Below are 23770 nucleotides of genomic sequence, written 5' to 3'. Positions count from 1 at the left end.
TTATCTGGTTAGAAAGACCTCTTCGGTACTGGTGTCTCAGGGCTGGGTCATTCCACTGGGTATCATGGGCCAACCTCCGAAACTCCGTACAGTAAACCTCAACTGGCCTTCGCCCTTGCTTAAGGATCGAAATCTGAGCCTCGGCTGAGGCCGTCTTGTCAGGGTCATCATACAACATGCCCAGTGCCGTAAAAAAAGCATCAACACTTTTAAGCGACGGACAGTCAGGCTGCAACCCATATGCCCAGACCTGTGGGTCTCCTTGTAGCAAGGAAATCACTATACCCACCCGCTGAATCTCTGACCCAGAAGACTGAGGCCTAAGCTGGAAATATAACTTGCAGCTCCCCTTGAAACAAAGGAACTGCGAGCGATCTCCAGAAAAACGATCCGGAAGATTTACTTTCGGCTCCTTAACCCCTGAAGGTGCTGCTGCTGCGGGAGCTCCGCCAGCGGCCTGGGAGGTGTGCATTTTAATGGACAAATCATTAAATTGACGAGTCAGGACCTGCACCTGATCGACCACCTGTTGCAACGTATTTTGAGGGGTATGCTCCATATTCCCACAAAATTTCAACAGGAGTATTGGGCTGCTGAATATGTTATGCACACCAGTGCCTGCAGGAATGTACTGGTGTTTGAACTGTTATGCACACCAGTGCCTGCAGGAATGTACTGGTGTCTGAACAGAGAGGGATGCAAAACAAATGAACTCCATCCCGACTGGACGAGGGTGACTCGACAGCGCAATGTGGACAAGGACCCTCCCTGACCTGGGGAGCCCCCCACTGTGGATTATATGCGTAATGTTGGCGAACTGAGCCAGTGACGTGGAGGCTCCGACCTCCACTCATACACCACTGTCGTAACTATCCTCTGTTATTGTTGTTATAATTTAGTCATGCTTGTTTGCATTTCTGTGGTTTTTCCCCCTCTCTCCCTCCCCTCCCCTCAATAATTTTTTTTTTTTTTTTTTCCTTTTTTTTTTTTTCTCCTTTTTTTTTTTTTTCTTGAATTTATGTTTATGGTTCTTGTTGTCTGGACACAGTTCTTAATGTCCTAAATGGTACTATGTCCGATATAGAGGAAATAACGGCCAAGACCACTCTCGTCCCTTGTGGCCCGGGTGCCCCACGCCCTCCCACATGGTGCCATGGTTACCCCCCCACAATCCCTTACTGTTGCTTATAATGTTATTGATGCAGTGCTTTCTCCCTGGCGGCCCCCGAATGGGACCCACACTCTTAGGGATGTTTCCCCGATTGGGGTATTTCTTCTTCTTCTCTATGTTTTTCCTTTTCTCTCTCTCCTGGTGGCCCCTGTTTGACCTTTCGCTCCTTTTCTTGCTCGGCCCAGAGGGGTGGCCCTCTCCTGGCGCGGATGGTGCGCTACTGGACCTTTTGGGCAACATGCCATATTCCCCCACGTAAATAGCCATGTCCCTTAAAATATTCTCGGCCAATGTAAATGGCCTAAATTCCCCTAGGAAACGTACCATGTTCCTGAACGCCTGCAGACGTGAGAAAGTCGACATTGCATTCCTCCAGGAAACTCACCTCACCGGTCCCCACACCCAGCTTAAGGGCAAATGGTTTTCCCAATCCTACTTCGCCTCGGCAGACTGTAAAAAACGGGGTGTGGCCATATTAGTCCGCAGCAGCATCCCGTTTACTTACTCTAGGACAGTGCAAGATCCAGAAGGACGGTTCCTTATGGTAATGGGTACCCTCCGATCTATGACTCTCACTCTGGTCTCCACCTATGCCCCCAACCAAGAACAGTCCTTTTTTTTCGACTCTCTCTCTAAACGCTTATCAAGAGAAGCACAGGGAAGCATTATCATAGGTGGCGATTTTAACACTATAATCGACCCGTTGCTAGATAGATCCGGCCCCCCTCCTCACGCTTCTATAACAACCCTTCCTTGGGCCTCCCGCACACTAACCGCCATCATGAAACATCACGGCCTCTGTGACACATGGCGTTCCCAACACCCTCATACCAAAGATTTCACGCATTTTTCAGCTCCACACCAACACTACTCCAGGATCGATATGATCCACACCTCCTCTGCCCTTATACCACTGATCTCGGACACTGGCATTACACCTCTATCATGGACGGACCACGCTGGGGTTTATCTCCTTATAGATATATACCGCGCGCCGCGTAGGAGATTTAAATGGCGTCTGGACGACTCACTTCTACAACATCCCTCAGCACTAGAGGAAACTAGACTAGCAATCACACACTACTTCACCGAAAATACATCTCCCGACATCTCACTCAATGTTCTCTGGGAGGCCCACAAAGCTACGATCCGTGGAGCCCTACTGGCAAAATCGTCAGCTCTTAGGAAAAAAGCTACACAGGAGATATCCTCCCTCGAATCAGAAATAGCCACCCTACTATCCCAACATAAAGCATCCCCCAATCCCTCCTTGCTCACCCAGATAGACTCCCTTCGGGGACCACTTAACACCCTTCTCTCCAACCGCGCGGCACTAATCCTACGGAAACTGCAACAACGTTTCTATGATAAAATGGATAAAATAGATTCCTTACTGGCCAACAAACTACGCCGCAAGCAAGCGTTGGGGGCCATAGATAAACTGTATTCGTCACGAAGGGGAACCTATACATATGACCCTGAAGTGATGGCCGAAGACTTCCGTCTGTTTTATAGCTCCCTTTATAACCTACCCGTCCCACCCCAGCAGTCCCCTGACGGTGCTGGGGGGGTACGCTCATACTTATCTGATACCCCCCTCTCAACCCTTTCGGAAGCTCAGTTAGAAGCCCTTAATTGTCGAATCTCGGAGGAGGAGACAATAGCCGCCATACGATCTATGCGCTCGTCGGCCGCTCCAGGTCCGGATGGTTTCACAGCCCAATATTATAAACTATTTGTGAAGGAGCTGACCCCACATCTAACCTCCCTATTTAACGGTATCTTTGAGGGAGCCTCCTTCCTGCCAGAGACCACCCGGGCTGACATAGTGGTAATCCCAAAGCCCGACAAAGACCCGACTAGCTGCCAAAACTACAGACCGATCTCACTACTGAATGTCGACCTGAAGATATACGCGAAAATACTAGCTAACCGTCTGGGTCCTTTGATGCCCGGTCTGGTCCACCCGGACCAGGTCGGCTTCATCCCTGGACGCCAGGCACCTGACAACACTAGAAGGGCCATAGATCTAATATACTCAATTCAAAAAAGGAAATCTCCCTCTCTCATTCTAGCTCTCGACGCGGAAAAGGCCTTTGACCGTATATCGTGGTCCTTTGCCTTTGCAGTCCTTGATAAAATGGGATTCTCTGGAGAATTCTTGGAAGGGATCAAAGCACTTTACCGCTCCCAATCGGCCCAGGTTATGGTTAACGGTGTCTCCTCCTCCAGTTTTGGGATTGCCAACGGTACCAGGCAGGGATGCCCCCTCTCCCCTTTAATCTTCGCATTAGTCATGGAGCCCCTAGCAGCAAGAATCCGTAAAAACAACACTATCCGTGGAATATCCACAGGTCTATCTGAACACAAGATAGCGCTATATGCCGATGATGTCTTGATCTCCCTCTCAGACCCAGCCCAATCTCTCCCCGCCCTCTTATCCGAGATCAGCTTATATTCCCAATTCTCTGGATATAAGATTAACGTTAACAAAACAGAGGTCCTCAACTTTTACATCCCAGCAGCTCTCAAACAAGACCTTCAAAATACCCTCCCCTGTAACTGGTATACAAAGAAAATCAAATACCTCGGTGTGTACCTGACCCATCACCACCACCAACTTTTCCAAGCAAATTATCCCCGTTTATTGCAGACAATTAAGGAGAATTTGGTGGAATGGTCCAGCTACTTTATATCATGGATAGGCAGAATTAACTCCGTCAAGATGAGCGTACTCCCCCGGCTTCTGTACTTATTTCAGACCCTCCCGATTTATGTCCCTCCCTATGTGTTTAAGACTCTGCAACGCCAATCCTCCCTTTTTATCTGGAACCATAAGCGCCCCCGCGTTAGACTTAAACTGCTTCAACGCCCCTCCAGAGGTGGAGGCCTGGGTATTCCGGACTTCAAGAAATATTTCTATGCCGCACAACTTGCTCAATGCGCACAATGGTGCAACGAGGGTGGGACACGAAAAGTCTGGGTGGGGATAGAGGCAGAGGAGTCGGGCCTAGCTACATTATCTTCCCTATTATGGCTTCACCGGAACCAGCGCCCGCGCGCGGCCCTCTTGCATCCCGTAGTAAGTCGCTCATTAGCGACATGGGACCAGACAAATAGACGGTTCAGCTTAGCCCCATACCCGTCCCCACTAATTCCGTTATTTCATAACCCTGCCTTCCCCCCAGGCATGAGTAAAGCCTCGCACATATCTTGGCGCTCGAGTGGTATACTATATGTTAACGATATCACCACCGACGCTACCTTCCCACAATTCACAGATCTCCGTGAAGGAACAGTAGTCCCCTCTTCGGACTTCTTCCGTTATCTGCAAATCAGACACTTCCACTCAACCATTACCACTACCCTCCTCCACAGACATTTATCCCCCTTCGAATACATTAGCTGGAAGCGCACCAACACTAGGGGCCTCATATCAGATATTTACACCTTACTTGACGACTACCCCAATACATCCAAGGCCCCCCACGAAGCGGCGTGGGAGGGGGAATTGGGAGTAACAATAGATAACGAGGATTGGGTAGATATATGGGACAATGCGGCTTCTAGTTCTATCTGTGTGAGAATTAAAGAAAACATTTATAAATTACTCTACCGTTGGTACTATGTCCCTGCCCGTCTACACACTATGTTCCCTGACACTCCAGACTGTTGTTGGAGGGGTTGCTCAGACAGTGGTTCGTTCTTACACATATGGTGGGCCTGCCCCAAAATTCACAAAATATGGGGTGAACTCATTACATTGCTTTCGCGCTTATTCGACATCTCCATCCCCCATGACCCCCAATACTTCTTGCTCCCCATGTCTCTTCCTTCCCTTAATAGACACCAAAACAAACTGTTCCGACATGTAGTTTCGGCAATGACGTGCCAAATTGCCACAGACTGGAAGAACCCGACCCCTTCACCAATACCAGTGATAATATCCCGGATTTGGTATGTCCACAAAATGGAATATATGACCGCAATCATACGTAACACCTCGAAACAATTTGACAAGGTATGGTCTCCGTGGCTAAACCTACAACAGGCCTCCTCCCCATTTATAACCTGACGCGGTAAGCCACAGTCCAACCCACCTCCTACCCCAGAGGGCCACCCCTCCACCCCCCCCCCCCTACCCCCCCTTGCTTCTTTCTCTAACTGGAGGCGTTGAGCCTCGCCTGCTTTTCTGTCCCCTCTTACTCGACTCCTGAGTATTCTTTTCTTCTCATTGCCTCCACTGACTCTCCATGACGGACGGCTTCCCCGTTGCCGAGAGTCCCCCACCGTATACATTTTAACCTTACTCTCTCAAAATTAGGGGAAAACAAAAACAAAAAAAGGATCAATTATTTCTGTTGTTGTAACAATTTATTGTAACTACATTTGTTTATATAACACCCAAAATGCTCGGGTGTTCCGTTACCAATGCAATCTTATTGTGATCCACCCAATAAAATGTGTTTACAAAAAACAACAACAAATGAACTCACAGACAGACTGGGAAATATGACATAACGTACACAGAAGGTGATAGGGTAACAAAACCAACACAGAGTGAACAGAGAAGCCCAGAGGCTAAGAAACTGGGTGTCTCCCTAGTATTAGAAATGCTCAGATGGAAAAAGCAAGATGTTGTGTTTTAATACGTAGAGAACCCGAAATGCTGTTGCTAAGGGCAACAGCAAAACCCTAAAGGGTTACCAACGGGTGTGGCAGTAAACTCCTTGGTCAGAGATGGAATAATAGACACAAGGAGAGTCTCCACAATCCTAATTCTCACTTGCAGGGCCCAGGTTCAGCTTACTGCCACTAAACTGACACATGGACGCCCTGCACAGTGAGAGAGGATTATGCAGGCAGGTCTGAAAGTACAGCCACAAACCTGCTGGGTTCACAGAATAGCAAAAGAACCTCAGCAGGCTAAATGACTGACTCCAGTCTTACTGCTAGGTCTGGATTGGCAGAGTGTAGTACCAAATCCCCAGGCCTATTTGCAGTAAGCAACAACAAATACAAAGCTACACAGTACTGGCTAACTTTCAGGAACTGACTAACCAACAAAGATTCAGCAGCATCTGCTTAACCTGAGAAGAGGCCTTATAAAGCAGGTGCTGTCCACGCCCCCCTCAGACCTCACAGACTGTGAGCACAAAAACCAGCACCGGATCCCCTTGCCTGTAACCACTGCATAGCAAAAGACCCGAACCGGAGTATCAGCTGCGCTCAGGTTACTCCGCTAGCACTTGTCTCCCGGTTGCCATGACGACGTGGCAGCACAGGGCAGGAGACCCTAACATATATACAGCAGCTATATTAGGAAAAAACACTTATATAAGGTTATTCCTGTATATATATAGCGCTCTGGTGTGTGCTGGCAAACTCTCCCTCTGTCTCCCCAAAGGGCTAGTGGGGTCCTGTCCTCTATCAGAGCATTCCCTGTGTGTCGGTACGCTGTGTCGACATGTATGAGGAGGAAAATGGTGTGGAGGCGGAGCAATTGCCTGTGTTAGTGATGTCACCCCCTAGGGAGTCGACACCTGACTGGATGGTCTTATGGAAAGAATTACGTGATAGTGTCGGCACTTTACAAAAGACTGTTGACGACATGAGACAGCCGGCAAATCAGTTAATACCTGTACAGGCGTCTCAAACACCGTCAGGGGCTATAAAACGCCCGTTACCTCAGGTCGATACAGACACTGACACGGACACTGACTCCAGTGTCGACGGTGAGGAAACAAACGTATTTTCCAGTAGGGCCACACGTTACATGATCACGGCAATGAAGGAGGTTTTGAACATTTCTGATACTACAAGTACCACAAAAAAGGGTATTATGTGGGGTGTGAAAAAACTACCCGTAGTTTTTCCTGAATCAGATGAATTAAATGAGGTCTGTGATGAAGCGTGGGTTTCCCCCGATAAAAAACTGCTAATTTCTAAAAGATTATTGGCATTATACCCTTTCCCGCCAGAGGTTAGGGCGCGTTGGGAAACACCCCCTAGAGTGGATAAGGCGCTCACACGCTTATCAAAACAAGTGGCGTTACCGTCTCCTGATACGGCCGCCCTCAAGGAACCAGCTGATAGGAAGCTGGAAAATATCCTAAAAAGTATATACACACATACTGGTATTATACTGCGACCAGCAATCGCCTCAGCCTGGATGTGCAGTGCTGGGGTGGCTTGGTCGGATTCCCTGACTGAAAATATTGATACCCTGGACAGGGACAATATATTATTGACTATAGAGCATTTAAAGGATGCATTTCTATATATGCGTGATGCACAGAGGGATATTTGCACTCTGGCATCAAGAGTAAGTGCGATGTCCATTTCTGCCAGAAGAGGGTTATGGACGCGACAGTGGTCAGGTGATGCGGATTCCAAACGGCATATGGAAGTATTGCCGTATAAAGGGGAGGAGTTATTTGGGGTCGGTCTATCGGACCTGGTGGCCACGGCAACGGCTGGGAAATCCACCTTTTTACCCCAAGTCACCTCACAGCAGAAAAAGATACCGTCTTTTCAGGCTCAGTCCTTTTTTCCCCATAAGGGCAAGCGGGCAAAAGGCCACTCATATCTGCCCCGGGGCAGTGGAAGGGGAAAAAGACTGCAGCAGACAGCCTCTTCCCACGAACAGAAGCCCTCCCCCACTTCTGCCAAGTCCTCAGCATGACGCTGGGGACTTACAAGCGGACTCAGGCACGGTGGGGGCCCGTCTCAAGAATTTCAGCGCGCAGTGGGCTCACTCGCAAGTGGACCCCTGGATCCTGCAGGTAGTATCTCAGGGGTACAAATTGGAATTCGAGACGTCTCCCCCTCGCCGGTTCCTGAAGTCTGCTTTACCAACGTCTCCCCCCGACAGGGAGGCGGTATTGGAAGCCATTCACAAGCTGTATTCCCAGCAAGTGATAATCAAGGTACCCCTCCTACAACAGGGAAAGGGGTATTATTCCACGCTGTTTGTGGTACCGAAGCCGGACGGCTCGGTGAGACCCATTTTAAATCTGAAATCCTTGAACACTTACATAAAAAGGTTCAAGTTCAAGATGGAGTCACTCAGAGCAGTGATAGCGAACCTGGAAGAAGGGGACTATATGGTGTCTCTGGACATCAAGGATGCTTACCTCCATGTCCCAATTTGCCCTTCTCACCAAGGGTACCTCAGGTTTGTGGTACAGAACTGTCACTATCAGTTTCAGACGCTGCCGTTTGGATTGTCCACGGCACCCCGGGTCTTTACCAAGGTAATGGCCGAAATGATGATTCTTCTTCGAAGAAAAGGCGTCTTAATTATCCCTTACTTGGACGATCTCCTGATAAGGGCAAGGTCCAGAGAACAGTTAGAGGTCGGAGTAGCACTATCTCAAGTAGTACTACGACAGCACGGATGGATTCTAAATATTCCAAAATCGCAGCTGATTCCGACGACACGTCTGCTGTTCCTAGGAATGATTCTGGACACAGTACAGAAAAAGGTGTTTCTCCCGGAAGAGAAAGCCAGGGAGTTATCCGACCTAGTCAGGAACCTCCTAAGACCAGGCCAAGTGTCAGTACATCAATGCACAAGGGTCCTGGGAAAGATGGTGGCTTCTTACGAAGCGATTCCATTCGGCAGATTCCACGCAAGAACTTTTCAGTGGGATCTGCTGGACAAATGGTCCGGATCGCATCTTCAAATGCATCAGCGGATAACCCTGTCTCAAAGGACAAGGGTGTCTCTCCTGTGGTGGTTACAGAGTGCTCATCTCCTAGAGGGCCGCAGATTCGGCATTCAGGATTGGGTCCTGGTGACCACGGATGCCAGCCTGAGGGGCTGGGGAGCAGTCACACAGGGAAGAAATTTCCAGGGCTTGTGGTCAAGCATGGAAACGTCACTTCACATAAATATCCTGGAACTCCGGGCCATTTACAATGCCCTAAGTCAGGCAAGACCTCTGCTTCAGGGTCAGCCGGTGTTGATCCAGTCGGACAACATCACGGCAGTCGCCCACGTAAACAGACAGGGCGGCACGAGAAGCAGGAGGGCAATGACGGAAGTGGCAAGGATTCTTCGCTGGGCGGAAAATCATGTGATAGCACTGTCAGCAGTGTTCATTCCGGGAGTGGACAACTGGGAAGCAGACTTCCTCAGCAGACACGATCTTCACCCGGGGGAGTGGGGACTTCACCCAGAAGTCTTCCACATGATTGTGAACCGTTGGGAAAAACCAAAGGTGGACATGATGGCGTCCCGCCTCAACAAAAAACTGGACAGATATTGCGCCAGGTCAAGGGGACCCTCAGGCAATAGCTGTGGACGCTCTGGTAACACCGTGGGTGTACCAGTCAGTGTATGTGTTCCCTCCTCTTCCTCTCATACCAAAAGTACTGAGAATCATAAGAAGGAGAGGAGTAAAGACTATACTCGTGGCTCCGGATTGGCCAAGAAGGACTTGGTACCCGGAAATTCAAGAGATGCTCACGGAAGACCCGTGGCCTCTACCTCTAAGAAAGGACCTGCTCCAGCAGGGACCATGTCTGTTCCAAGACTTACCGCGGCTGCGTTTGACGGCATGGCGGTTGAACGCCGGATCCTGAAGGAAAAAGGCATTCCGGATGAAGTCATCCCTACCCTGATCAAAGCCAGGAAGGATGTGACCGTACAACATTATCACCGTATTTGGCGAAAATATGTTGCGTGGTGCGAGGCCAGGAAGGCCCCTACAGAGGAATTTCAACTGGGTCGATTCCTGCATTTCCTGCAAACAGGACTGTCTATGGGCCTAAAATTAGGGTCCATCAAGGTTCAAATTTCGGCCCTGTCAATATTCTTCCAAAAAGAACTAGCTTCTGTTCCTGAAGTTCAGACGTTTGTCAAGGGAGTACTGCATATACAGCCTCCTTTTGTGCCTCCAGTGGCACCTTGGGATCTCAATGTAGTTTTGGGGTTCCTAAAATCACATTGGTTTGAACCACTCACCACTGTGGACTTAAAATATCTCACATGGAAAGTGGTAATGCTGTTAGCCCTGGCTTCAGCCAGGCGTGTTTCAGAATTGGCGGCTTTATCCTATAAAAGCCCTTACCTAATTTTTCATACGGACAGGGCAGAATTGAGGACTCGTCCTCAATTTCTCCCTAAGGTGGTTTCAGCATTTCACTTAAACCAGCCTATTGTGGTGCCTGCGGCTACTAGGGACTTGGAGGATTCCAAGTTACTGGACGTAGTCAGGGCCCTGAAAATATATGTTTCCAGGACGGCTGGAGTCAGAAAATCTGACTCGCTGTTTATCCTGTATGCACCCAACAAGCTGGGTGCTCCTGCTTCTAAGCAGACTATTGCTCGTTGGATTTGTAGTACAATTCAGCTTGCACATTCTGTGGCAGGCCTGCCACAGCCAAAATCTGTAAAAGCCCATTCCACAAGGAAGGTGGGCTCATCTTGGGCGGCTGCCCGAGGGGTCTCGGCTTTACAACTTTGCCGAGCAGCTACTTGGTCAGGGGCAAACACGTTTGCTAAATTCTACAAATTTGATACCCTGGCTGAGGAGGACCTGGAGTTCTCTCATTCGGTGCTGCAGAGTCATCCGCACTCTCCCGCCCGTTTGGGAGCTTTGGTATAATCCCCATGGTCCTTTCGGAGTCCCCAGCATCCACTAGGACGTTAGAGAAAATAAGAATTTACTTACCGATAATTCTATTTCTCGTAGTCCGTAGTGGATGCTGGGCGCCCATCCCAAGTGCGGTTTGTCTGCATTACTTGTACATAGTTATTGTTACAAAAATCGGGTTATTGTTGTTGTGAGCCATCTTTTCAGAGGCTCCTTCTGTTATCATGCTGTTAACTGGGTTCAGATCACAAGTTGTACGGTGTGATTGGTGTGGCTGGTAAGAGTCTTACCCGGGATTCAAAATCCTTCCTTATTGTGTACGCTCGTCCGGGCACAGTATCCTAACTGAGGCTTGGAGGAGGGTCATAGGGGGAGGAGCCAGTGCACACCAGGTAGTCCTAAAGCTTTTTACTTTTGTGCCCAGTCTCCTGCGGAGCCGCTATTCCCCATGGTCCTTTCGGAGTCCCCAGCATCCACTACGGACTACGAGAAATAGAATTATCGGTAAGTAAATTCTTATTTTTTCAAACCCAGTCTGTGACATGGCAGTGAGAAGCTGATTGGCTGGTTCTTAGGGGTAGATTAATTAAGCCCGGTGAAGTGATAAAGTGGAAGGTGATAACACACCAGCCAATCAGCTCCTAACTGTCATGTTACAGGATGGGTTTGAAAAATGACAGTTAGGAGGTGATTGGCTGGTGTGTTATGACCTTCCACTTTATCACCTTTTCAGGCTTAATAAATCTGCCCCTTTATCACTGTGAAATGTATCACTGTAATACCCCTTTTCCACTGGCTCTAAAAACATGGGTAAATGCGCGGGGGGGGGGGGGGGGGGGCGCATTTACCCTTGTTTTTTCCTAGTGTAAACGCCCCCCCCTGCAAATTCCCGGATCAAGTGATCCGGGAATCCTACCCGGGTAGCTTGCCGGGTTGAACACGTGGTCAACCCGGTAAATTGTGTAGTGTAAACGGAAGCCGTGTCCCCCCATTCACAGTGTATGGAAGGGCGGCGTTGGGAGATCATGTGATCTCCCAACGCCGCCCCTTCTGCGTCAGCAGCAGTGTCACTAACCCGGCAATATGCCGAGTTGGTGGAGCTAGTGTAGAAGGGGGCTGTAGCACGGGTCGCAGCCGTGTCAGGCTCCCGGCTGCGACCCGTGCTACAAGTGGAAAAGGGGTATAAGGCAGATTATTCTGTAGAAAGCCTTTTATGTGTCCAGTGATGGTAATAACGTGGGAAGTCTCCGTGAGTTGGATAAATGAACAAGGCTGACTGTTTCAAGGTGTTGGCTTCCTGGGATAAAGATCATTTGATAATTTTGAATCTTTTGGGCAGAATCTAAATTGGTACGGCATTTTAGTAGTTGTGACAAAATGAGCTTACATTGCCATCCTGTCTTTTACTCTGTATTTGTGGTTTTATTGCTTGGTCTTGGAGGGGAGAGGGGTTGCCTGACCATTAATAACCTCCCGTTCCTGACCACTTCTCCTGGTGATACCCGGCCAGCAGACACGCACTGATTATAATGAGAGTAGTCGCTGTCATCACCCAGCTCCTATACTGCAACCTAGAACTACTTACTTCTGAGTGTTAGGTATAGCTGCTGCATAACCTCTTTGCTGATTACTGTGGCTGGTTCTTTCTGATCTGAGTGCGATATTAGAACCCAAAACGCATTACAGTATGTGATTAAACCGCCGGAATGTATCAATGTACACCCGCATCAGCTGCAGGGGACAAACAAAGCATTCTAAAGCTCAGTAAATCTGATATCATCACTCCCCCCTTTATGAACATATAAAATGTTCAAAACATGCAGAAGTAGGCAGGTACAGTCCGCCTGCCTACGTGACATCACAAGCTGGAGAGAAGTTGGATTGTCTGATGGAAAAATTGGTTAGGTGTGTGGCAGTGGTTTAGGCTGGGTACACACCAGACAGGCAGAGTGGCTGATTCAAGTTAGTATACACACTTACCGATTGGCCACTCGGGATCCCGGCAGTCACCATGCCGACGCCGGGATCCAGAACTGTCAAAATGCCGGCAGACAGAATGCCAACCCACAGGCACTATTCCCACTCGTGGGTGTCCGCGACACCCATAGAGCGGAAATAGAACCTGTGGCGAGCGCAGAGAGCCCGCGAGGGGCTTTGTTGCTCTCGTCCCCTGGCATTCTGCTGCCTGGATTCCAGGGTCGGTATGCTGACTACCGGAATCCCCAACGCCGGTCTCCCTGCTCCAACCTGGCCACTCAGTGTGTCGATCAGGACACCCATTCGAATTTGCCCACCCATCTGCGACATCAGCCCCTGGTGCACAGCCAACGTGATATGTCTGTGAACGACGTTTTAAACACACCCGGCAACGCTCTCGCTATATATATCGGCTGTTGGCTTGAATAGACGATATATCGCCTAGTGTGAACCCGTCTTTAGTTGGACAGATAAGTTGGATGGTTGGTTGGTCAGTTGGATGGAGGATCTTTGGTCTGGTGTATGGACCGTATTAGGATCTGGGCTTCAGCCTAACAAGCGGAGCTTTGTCTCTGGATGCTACTGTGGGTTCACAGCTGGGAAATAGGAGTCCTACAGGAACTTACAGCAGATCAGATGTTTAAGATAGCTCTGATGTGATTACACGCCAGCCTGTATCCTAATGAAATCTGACTCATTACTACAAGATGGTATACTACCTACAAGGGATCGGTATGAAATGCCGGCTGCTGGGATCCCGACAGCCAGAATACTGGCTGTGATCGCAGTGTGTCCCCTCACGGGCTCGCCACGTTTCGTGGTTATATTCCCCCTCAGGTGGTGGTGTGGACCACCATCCGAGTGGGGATTTCAGCCGGCGGTCAGGATTCCGTGACATTGGCAGGGCAAGCTAAAAATCGTACTTGGACAATACAAGTACTAACATGACCCACCTCCCTCCCAGTGGGTAGAGATTGGGTACGGTCCTCCCACAATGGAGGACTGAGACCTTGAGTAAAATGGGGATAAATGAGTTAGAAAGAGCCTGCCCCAGAACACAAGTAAAAACATCTACTAGTCCTAAGCTAACAAGGCGAGGAGGTGTCAGTGACAGTACAGCAGTGGGTGCAGTGCCGTTGTCAGTACAGTCAGGTAAGTAGTTAGTAATTGCTAGGTCTGGGCCAGACTGGAGAGTAAAGGGCTCCATACACTAGAACGATAATGCCCGATTACATCCAATTTCGGGCATTCAGGCCGATATGTCAGGTGAAATCGGGCATTTTGGATGTGTTTCCGATCCGATGCGCGTTCCCGTGAGGGTCGGATCGGCTCCGCTAAATCGTTAGTGCTGCACATGTGATATGTCGGTTCCCGCAGGCATGACTGGGATCGCATACGATATATCGCATGCAAAATGTACCAAATCATTTGGAACCGTATGGAACCAGTCCCGGGAAGCTCCTGGGAGAGTTCAAGGGAAATTGCCTCCGACTTCAGCCTCAGACATAACGCTGTAGTGTATGGGGACCTTAAGAGAAACCTCAGAACCAGTCATCCCCTGATCCTGTGCATCGTGGCCGGAAGCATGGTCAGATAGAGGGGCAAGCAAGGGCAGACAATAGGCTGTCAAATCGTTTATCGAATTCAGGTAGCAATACTTTTAAGGTATCTGGATGGAAGATAAACCGTAAATAGGTCAAGGTCGACAGGATCAAGACGTTGACAAGGTCAAAAGGTTGACAGTTAAATGATCGACAGGGTCAAGAGGTCGACATGCGAATGATCGACACAAAAGAAAAGTCGATATGATTTTTAGGGTTAGGCACTTGGGGGAGGGTTAGGGTGCAGAAGGGACAGTTAGGGTTAGGCACTTGGGGGAGGGTTAGGTTTAGGGTTAGAGTTAGAATAACAAAAAATAAAATGTGTTGACCATTTACATGTTGACCTTCTGATCGTTAAAGTCCATGTCGACTATTTAACTGTTGACCTTTTGACCCAGGTGACCAACTGGGATTGACCTATTGATTGTGTATATACGGGTCCGGTATGTAATACCGGCCGTCGGGATCCCGGCGTTCAGGACCCCATTACACACCCTATTTTTAGTAACTGCTCCCACTATGGCGGTTATTCAGGTTTGTTAACAAACCAAAAAAGTTAGTATTGCGCAAAACCATGCTGCACTGCAGGTGGGGCAGATGTAACATGTGCAGAGCGAGTTAAATTTGGGTGGTTTATATTGTTTCTGTGCAGGGTAAATACTGGCTGCTTTATTTTTACACTGCAATTTAGATTTCAGGTTGAACACACCCCACCCAAATCTAACTCTCTCTGCACATGTTATATCTGCCACACCTGCTGTGCAGCTGACAGCGGGGGACATGTCTGTGGCGGCGGGGGTAGGACAGGCACCTCTCTCCCTGCAGCACCTCCCCCCGCTGCCGCAGACATGTCCCCCCGCCGCCCAGCTTACAGGTCCCCATATCCCAGGATGAAGGGCAGCTGCTCCGGGCCCGGGGCGTAAGAGCCAGTCTGGGCGGTGCGCGACGCCGGGGTCAACAGCAGCAGCACGGAAGATGAGGACGCCCGGCTGGCGGGGAGGGGAGCAGCAGCTGCAGCAGCGGGGAGGTTGAGGACGCCCGGCCAGCACTGGGATCGGGGTGAGCAGCAGCAGCAGCGCACAAATCTGACAGTCGGAATTGGCAGTTTATTGAATAGTGCATTGTTGGATCCGACACTTATTGAATATACCCCTAAGCCTTTGAGCGACATAAAGTGGACGGAGATAAAGTACGAGCCATGGCTCTTAATTGCCATATTACAGGCTGGTTTTAAAAAGTAACAGTTAGGAACTGGTTGGTTGATACTTTTCTCCGTCCACTTTCTCTTTCTCCCAGGCTTAGTTTATATGATGATTATTGTATGAATGGAATCCAGAATCCCGGAACACGCAGTAGCATGGACGATGATCATGTGTCTGTTTCACTAACCCATACCTGGGATTCCTGCAGTTTGGATGAAGCTCGTACTTGCCAGACATATCGGGACACCCACAGCTCCTGCTGGTGTGATGGTGGGGGGAGGGGTTATGCAGATACCATGTTGACATAGCGCTCTGTTGCATGGCAGTACATCAGAGGGGGCATTTATATTGTACTACTGATATATGTAAGTAATTATCATATGAGACTATTACAAGTCCTGTAAGGTACAGTGCAGAGACATGGCGGTATGCCTTCACCTGTCCTTTTTTGCTGGTGTGAACTACCCTGGTAACCAATTTTCTCTTTCCCTTGGGCAGGTATCTTGGATACTTTGGATGGACAGAACATGCCACCACCTTTCCAGAGGGTTGCTCGTGACCTGTCACTGGGTACAAATTCTGTCCTTAATACCACCGCACAGGTCCTGTCTGCCCATTCACGCTGACACGTCACAAGTTGGGAAACGGGGGCGACACCAGGGGTTTCCTCCTTTTCAGACCGCTGAAACACTGATTCCATCTGCTCCCTCTCTGCAGTAAATGCCAGGTCGGAGAAGGGATATCAAGGGTCGTATGGACACTTTGCACCGGATGGAACCTCGCCATGCTCTGCACTTTCTGTCTTGCTGACCATCGGCCCACCAATGGTTAAATAATACATTTGTCCATTGACCCAAGGGATCTGACTTAAATACAAGGCACGAATGAATCCGCAGGCGGCCTCCTCGGTCACAGCCCCTGAATGCCTTCTGCTACCGGCACCCCCTCCCTTTTAAGTCTTTTCACCCTCACTTTCCTCTTCATTGTAGTGTTTCATTTTTTTCGAAGCATAAGGTTTACGGGACTGGATTTTATTGCCTCTTGGCTCTGTACAGAAGAGTTGCCTGTGCAGCATAAATGGCACAATACTACTGTGCGTTTAGTATATGGTTGTCTAACATACGCTACATGGTTCCATCTCATGCAGAACACAATTCCTCTTAAACTTTAGAATAAATCTAAAATGGTTCAGTCTGAGTCTAATTCTTCCTGCACCCTCTCCGTTAGTGTCCACCGCCCAATGGGTGTGGGGTACTGTGTAGAACCACAGAGCCTAGGATTCCGTTTGCCTGCTAGAGAGGCTAGTTAGATTGTGGTGCCGTTGATTCTTTAATATGCACAGGAAGCAACATTTTTACTTTTAGAAGATAAAATTATTACCCATTTTACGCAATAAATGAGCGATTCCCAATCCGTGTCGCAACAAGCTGGCCAAGGCCGTGTCACAACTAGAAATGTCACATTTCAAAAATACAATACTGAACAACAGAAGAGAAGTGATCCAGCCCAGGGCACTACTACACAGCAATAATAGAAATATAATACGTCCCTTTTTCCGGGTTCTAGATGATAGATGGCCTCCTTTCTGTCTGGCTTGACTTTCGTTTCCTTGTGGTTTACCATGTACAAGGAAATAAAATGTGTAGAATGATCTTTACATATGGATGTCCACCTCCGTATTCTCAATGGTTCTAGAAAGACCAGAGTACCTAACGTACACTTTAATGTGTAATGACGTGTGTATATATAAAGAGATTGGGTACGGTATCCTGGCGGTTGAAATCCCGACACCGGAATCACAACCGTCAAAATGCCAGCAGGGGGGTGAGCAGAGGGAAGCTCGTCACAGGTTCTATGCCCACTCCATGGGTGTTGTGGACACCCAGGAGTGGCAATAGCTGTGGCGGGATTCCAACTACATCCCATTTAAAGGTATCTTTACAGTGGAATCTTCACATAACCATAATAACCCCCTTTCTTTGTATCAACATGGCCAAATCTTGGGTAAGTACCCCACTCAAAATAATGTAGAAATACACCAGGCATATAAAGGTTTCTTATAAACATAGGGTAACTTCAGGTGATGAGAAGCATTCCCCACTCACATCAATGTTTCTTTGTTTAATTTCCCTTGGGTGTTCTTTTCATAGAGATCAGTACCCCCCACTTCCTTAAATATTGTCCAAAAATTACAATGACATGTGAAAATTTAAAAAAGCTGTTTTATTTCAAAATATTCCCAAACAGGGAAAAAAAATATATATACAAAATAGAAAAAATGGTCCTTCAAATCACAGATATAATGATAAAGCAAATCCACAGTATTAACAAAATAGTCCGGTCTATATATAATCCAAAGTGTAAAAAAAGATTTTCATCGAATGGAATGGATGTCAGTCCAACATACCTCTGGAGCAGTGGCGGAACCTCTGAGTGGTGGGCCCGGGTGCAAAAATGTAATTTGGGTCCCCTCCTCCACCGAATCCCAAGTTCACAATATGCCACACAGCAATGGGGGACAGGAAGAGGCAGAGGGTGACAGTGTAAAGCAAGGGGAGGCAGAGGAAGACAACAAGGAAAGGGGAGGCAATGAGTGAGAGGAGAGGCAGTGCGAGACAGGGGTACAAGCATTGTGTCCTGCATGGTGCAGAGCACAGGGGGACAGGTCCCCTTGGTGGGGACAGGAACACAGCGGCCTCTGCCCTGTCTGTGACAGGGGCCCCACCCCTTGTGCTTTACTCAGTTTGGCACTCAGTTAGGCAAACTCTGACAGTGCCAGTTACACCGGGTGTGAGCTGCCTTTAATTCACAGACAGCAGTGAGTCAGAATAAATGTAAAGCTGTCTGTTAATTAGAGGCAGTGTGTGGCTGTGATCACCAGCGCTGATAGGTGACAAGACTCCTCTATCAGTCCGGCACATACAAGGTCAGCCCTGCCTCCCTATGGTAAGGGGCAGATCCTTCAGGTAGTGGGGCCCGCCCTGCTCTCTGCACTGGAACATTCATCTAACATTGCTCAAAATGGTCTGTGGGGGGACTAGGGTATAGCTTGTTGCTGGACTGGGCAGCAGTGGGACCCTTAGTCCTCAGGGACCCCAGTGCAATACACCTGCTGCACCTCTGGAGTATATACAGTATATACATAGAAGGGTTGGAACTCTCATAGGCAATGGAGAGACCTGCTGCCGGGCTCCAAGCCCAGAAGGGGCACCTGCATGTACAGCAGCGCGTGTGTGGTTCACAGCCGAATCCAAGTGTGACTGCTGCTCTTCCAACGGAGCTCTGCTGCAGAGTTAATCTGCTCTGTCCCAGGAGCCCTGCTAACACTTGCAATAGGGTACAGGATGGCTCCCACCTGGTATCGCTCAGCCTGTGATGCAGCACGCAACTGTGCACCTGCCGCTGCTGCTGGATTGTGAGATGGGACCCACCGGTGGACGCTGATTCAGCATGCTGCAGATGGCTGAATCTAGTGAGTCTGACCCGCCAGCTGTTGTCACACAACGTAGCCGGAGCCCTGCCAATTCACTGCGAGCTCCGGTAGACCGTCTAAGAGTGCTAACTATATAATTCTGTAAGGTGTGTGTGTGTGTGTGTGTGTGTGTGTATATGTGTGAAAAGTACAGATATAGCACAAGAGGTATACCATACCATGTAGCTGTACTGCAGAGATGGTGGGCTGCCTGTCATGTGGGGGAAGGAGGGGGGGGGGGGTCACATGACAACACACTGAACAGGTCTCACAGACACGTTCAGGAATCTTCCTGGTGAGCCCTATGGCCAATTCGCCCCTGTATGTATGTATGTATGTATGTTCTTCATAGGCTCCTATATGGCTTGATGGATCTGGACCAAATGGTACACATACCCATCATACTTAAAATGCTGGTGGGGTTTCAAGTGTAAAAATCCACCCCTTTTCGCGTAGCCCATAAAGTATGTCACATGTCATGCGCTGGCTTGGTGGTACTCTGATAGACCGTCTGCACACATATCACTCTCTGTCATGGGTAAAAGGGGCAACTTATCCGAGTTGCAGAAAGGGATGATTATCGGCTTTTGGGCCAAGGGTGGCAGTATTGAAACAGCGCAGTTTGTGAACTGTTCGCGTGCTGCTGCGGTGAACGTGACCGGACAAATGGCACCATTGCCAATAACTGACGTAGAAACTGCAGAGCACCACGTGTCATTGACGTGAGAGGTGAGTGTCGGCTACGAAGGTGCTTGAAGACCGACCTTCACACTACAGTGGAGCTGCTCACCGTCAAAATGAACCCGGAGGCTACCAGACATATGTCTAAAATGACAGGACAGCAAACGTCTAGCTGCTGTCCGTGCTGCATATGGCGGTTACTCTGGTAGCTGGTGGTCATAATAATGTGACTTGACCGTGTACATAAACCACATGGTTTTGTTCAGTTGCTTGCTTTTTTGCTTTACTTACAAACATGAATCAGGCCCACATTGCAACCTCTTAAATGCATAAAAAAAACATCATAAAACGAGATGTTTGATCCTGGGGGTTCCCAACCTTTGCCTTCCTTTCACGATTTGCAACAAAAAGTACGACATCCCCAATTCCACCTTCTATATGTTTCTGCAAATTAGACATTACATTGCTCATCTTCCACCTTCTATGATTTCACCTGGGTTCTCTGATGACTTAGCTAGTTTAATATCTAGGCATGCCACTTTATCGTATAGGACTAAGGATCTAACGGCCTTGCTCACCGATAATGTTAACACTTCACTGCGGCACTTGGTGGGGAAAGCTCGGACATCTGTGATTCCATCCCTTCAGGGCCACTCTCCACTGTTTAAATACTACGATAATACCCTGAGATACTTGTCATCAGCCTCCGTACAGGAAACTCATGTAAAGATTATATACAGAATTTATATATCGCAAGCCCAACGTAAACACGTGGTTGCAGACGAAACAGGGAGATGTCTTAAATGTGGGTATGTTTCGGGTACTTTGTTCCATAATATCTGGGAATGTGGGAAAATTCGTAAATTCTGGTACAAGGTTTTATCCTTTATTAATGCCATTTTCTCCTTACATCTTCAGCCTGTCAAAGTCAGAAAAATATCCCTATACACGTTGCCATATTTGCACCGCACACTGGTCCGTGCTGCGCATGCGTACGCTCTCCCGTGAAGGCGCATACCCGCAATAGCGTGCACCCGCGGGCGCACGGTATGCGTATTTACGGTAGAGTTTATGTAGTCGTAGCGTGCGACTCATTCGTTACATATTTTCATAATTAATGTAGTTTGTAGATCATGGTCCCTTTGATAGATTCTGAAAGTTTGGTTAATATAGAATGTCCCTGAGCTGAGGAATCCCTCTTTGTATCGTAGGAAGGGTCTAACAGGAGTCATGCAGTAGTGTTTGGTACCCATCGGAAGAGTATTTAAATAGCAATATTCCGGTGTTGGTTTGGAGCGTATTAATCGCTCGTGCGAATAGTTATGGACATAAGAAGTTTATGTCCATTTCTATTATTTACTCATACTCAGGTATGCGGCGGGAAACCTAGTTCCCCACCCACCTGAGCTGTTTGAAATCGTCACAGCCCACCTGTATGAATCAACCTATGACCTTTTGTTATGATGCAGGGCCGAATTCCGACGTCCAATGGACAATGGGATTGTAGGGACTGTAGGATTGCATTGTGTGTGGGGCATAAATAGGCAGGCCGACCACATCCAGCTCTCACTCTTCAACGGTTCTCATTGCTGAAAATCGGGTGCTGGATGTCCAGGCGCATGCGATCGTTTACCCTTGTGCGTAAGTTTCTCTCCGTAATCATATTGTCTTACTGTGAGCCAATCTCTCTCTCTCCGTCTCTCTCTCTCTCTCTCCTTTCTCTTTTCTCTCACATCTCCCCTAGACTAGTATTGTATTGTATTAGATAGTATTGTATTTTGGTTAGGAAGTCTCTGTTATATTGTAGTGTATCATTTGTACTGTTATCCCCTTTTACGAGTATATTAGATATAATACAGTTAATAGGCTTTGGACCCTAAACCAGTATCTGTGTATTTCCTATAGTGTTAAGTGTTCACTTGAGCGTCGGTGACGCTCAAGCAGCTTTGTAGTTAGTCAGGTTACACAAGGTTGCACTTACACCCTGTACTCACATTAAGGTATTCTGTGAATTTCATTGGTATAAGGTTTAGACATAAAGGTATAGCGTTGTGAGCGTCTGCGCCGCTGGTGATCTCCTCGTGGTCTCGAGCGTCCGCTATGCCATAGCGAATCATTAGTCATAGCCAATAACGTGTCTTGTGATCACTGGGCCGTGAGCGAACGTGACGCTTGAGCGTCTCGCCTACGGCTGAGCGATCGTTACGCAACTAGCGTACCATTACGGTACTTCTTAAGTAAACAGCGTACAGTGTTCTTAGACTTCATAAAGGGTTGTTTATACGACAAGGGAATTTAGCATTGTCAATTGGGGACTCGTCCTATCCTTCTCATATCTGCACTAGGTAGATCAGCAGACATTATCCCCCCAGCAAAGGGTGGGAGGTTGTCTCGCAGTGCTGACGGGATAAGCGTCTGCTTCGCTTAGATAAAGAGTGCTGAAGGAATCCGGGAACCGGAAGTAAGAACAAAACGCTTGTGTCTTTTAAAACTGTTTTATTTCTCTTCTGTCTTGCGTATACACGCACGCATACATTTATCTGCATTTCTTTTTCAAATTTCGTATATCACTATTCCTGTTTGCCAAGTTTTATAGTTGATAGAAAGTGCTAAAAGAGATTTGCTGTTATTTCATAGTAGAGGTAATAGTTAAAGTATAGACCAACACACGGCTTGTCTGGGAGATAAGGCAGTCAGTGTGGTGTGCGGTAGATGATCAGGGATCATCTACATTGATAAAGGTAGAAATTGTGTTACGGTGGATCTTTGTTTTGCGTACACGTGTCCCTAACAAAAGACTTGCGTACGCAATCCAAACGGCAGACGCACGCAGCGTACATTACGCAACGTAGCGTCTGGTTACGCCCACGTAGCTCAAGTCACGAAAAGTTGAATTAGCGCAAAGCGATAATTAGCGCAAAGGCGATAAGTAATGCACCGCGGTAAATAACGCGACGCGGTAAATAACGCAAATCTATTTTTGGAAAAATCTGAAATTTAGTTTAACAGATCCTGCTCCTAATTGGTAACACAGTTGGACTGAAGACAATTTCTGCGCAGAAATAGATATAGAAACAAAGTGTACATGTGTTGAGTGAGTGTGTTTTTATCACATAAGTTTATATAACTTAGAGGTTGAACCAAAAGGAAAGTCGGGTACTCGTCAAGGGACACACGTGTAAGTGACATATACGGTGGCTAGGGAGGCATCCTTGGTTAAATAATATTTGAGCATTAGAGTATAGCGGACCATAAGGTAACAGACCAGGAGGTCATAAGGTAACAGACCAGGAGGTCATTAACAGACGGTAACAGACCAGGAGGTCATAAGGTAACAGGTAAAATAGACAAAGAGGTCCGCTATAAAGGTACAAGAGGCACAACGCCTGGGGTGTTGGTGCAGAACCCATATAGGCCATAAGCTCTTGCTGAAGGAATCGCGGCCGGAAACATCGATTCCATTAAATCTCTCAGTACATAACAGGTAGTGCTTATGTACTGAACGATTGGACCGCACGTAATTGTGTGCAGTAGTTAGTAATCTGACCTAATACCATTAGAGTAAAGTGGTCACAAACGCTATTTGTACATTCTGACGTGATTTGTGTAATTTTTTATTTTTAAAGGGAAGTTCGCTGGTCACTCAGGAACTATCTAACAACCCCACCTTTACTGGAAAGAGTAAGTGTCCTGCGGGTAACCCTCATATGTTCCAGTAAACCGAAGGTTCTTTTGGTAGGGCCCTGTATCGAGTACGCCAGCACCACGTCGGTGTGATCAGGTCGTATTGGTCGAGGTGGGCGAGTGAGTGGGGTACTCGGTAAACCGCCACCGCCGGCCTATTTTTGAATAATTTGGTTTGCTGTAAGGGTTCGCTGAAAACCTTGATATAAAGATCCAAGGAGGAATAAGCAACACCTGCAGATTATGGGGGCCAGTTGTTCAGGTAGGGGGCGATCAACCTCGGTTCGGGTTGATTCAGAGAACCGACCAGTCGGGTCGGCAAGATACATCATGTGTGAAAAATACGGAAGTCACACAGAGGTTTTATGTGATGAATGGGA

The 23770-nt window shown here is 48.0% G+C and overlaps 1 protein-coding gene across 1 annotated transcript in view; it reads left to right on the top strand.

Annotated features, from left to right (window-relative positions):
• The window catches only part of YIPF3 (Yip1 domain family member 3), a 34988-nt gene extending 18244 nt beyond the window's left edge, over positions 1 to 16744 (top strand). Inside the window, exon 9 of the mRNA XM_063918789.1 lies at positions 16052 to 16744. Coding sequence (XP_063774859.1) covers positions 16052 to 16179 — 128 coding nt within the window. The 3' untranslated portion in view covers positions 16180 to 16744. The remainder of the gene's footprint in view (positions 1 to 16051) is intronic.
• The last annotated feature ends 7026 nt before the right edge of the window (positions 16745 to 23770 follow it).

Source organism: Pseudophryne corroboree, chromosome 4, assembly GCF_028390025.1.
Source record: "Pseudophryne corroboree isolate aPseCor3 chromosome 4, aPseCor3.hap2, whole genome shotgun sequence".
Taxonomy (NCBI): Eukaryota; Metazoa; Chordata; class Amphibia; order Anura; family Myobatrachidae; genus Pseudophryne; species Pseudophryne corroboree.
The sequence above is the reverse complement of the archived record's forward strand: the minus strand, read 5'-3'. Positions and strand labels throughout refer to the sequence as shown.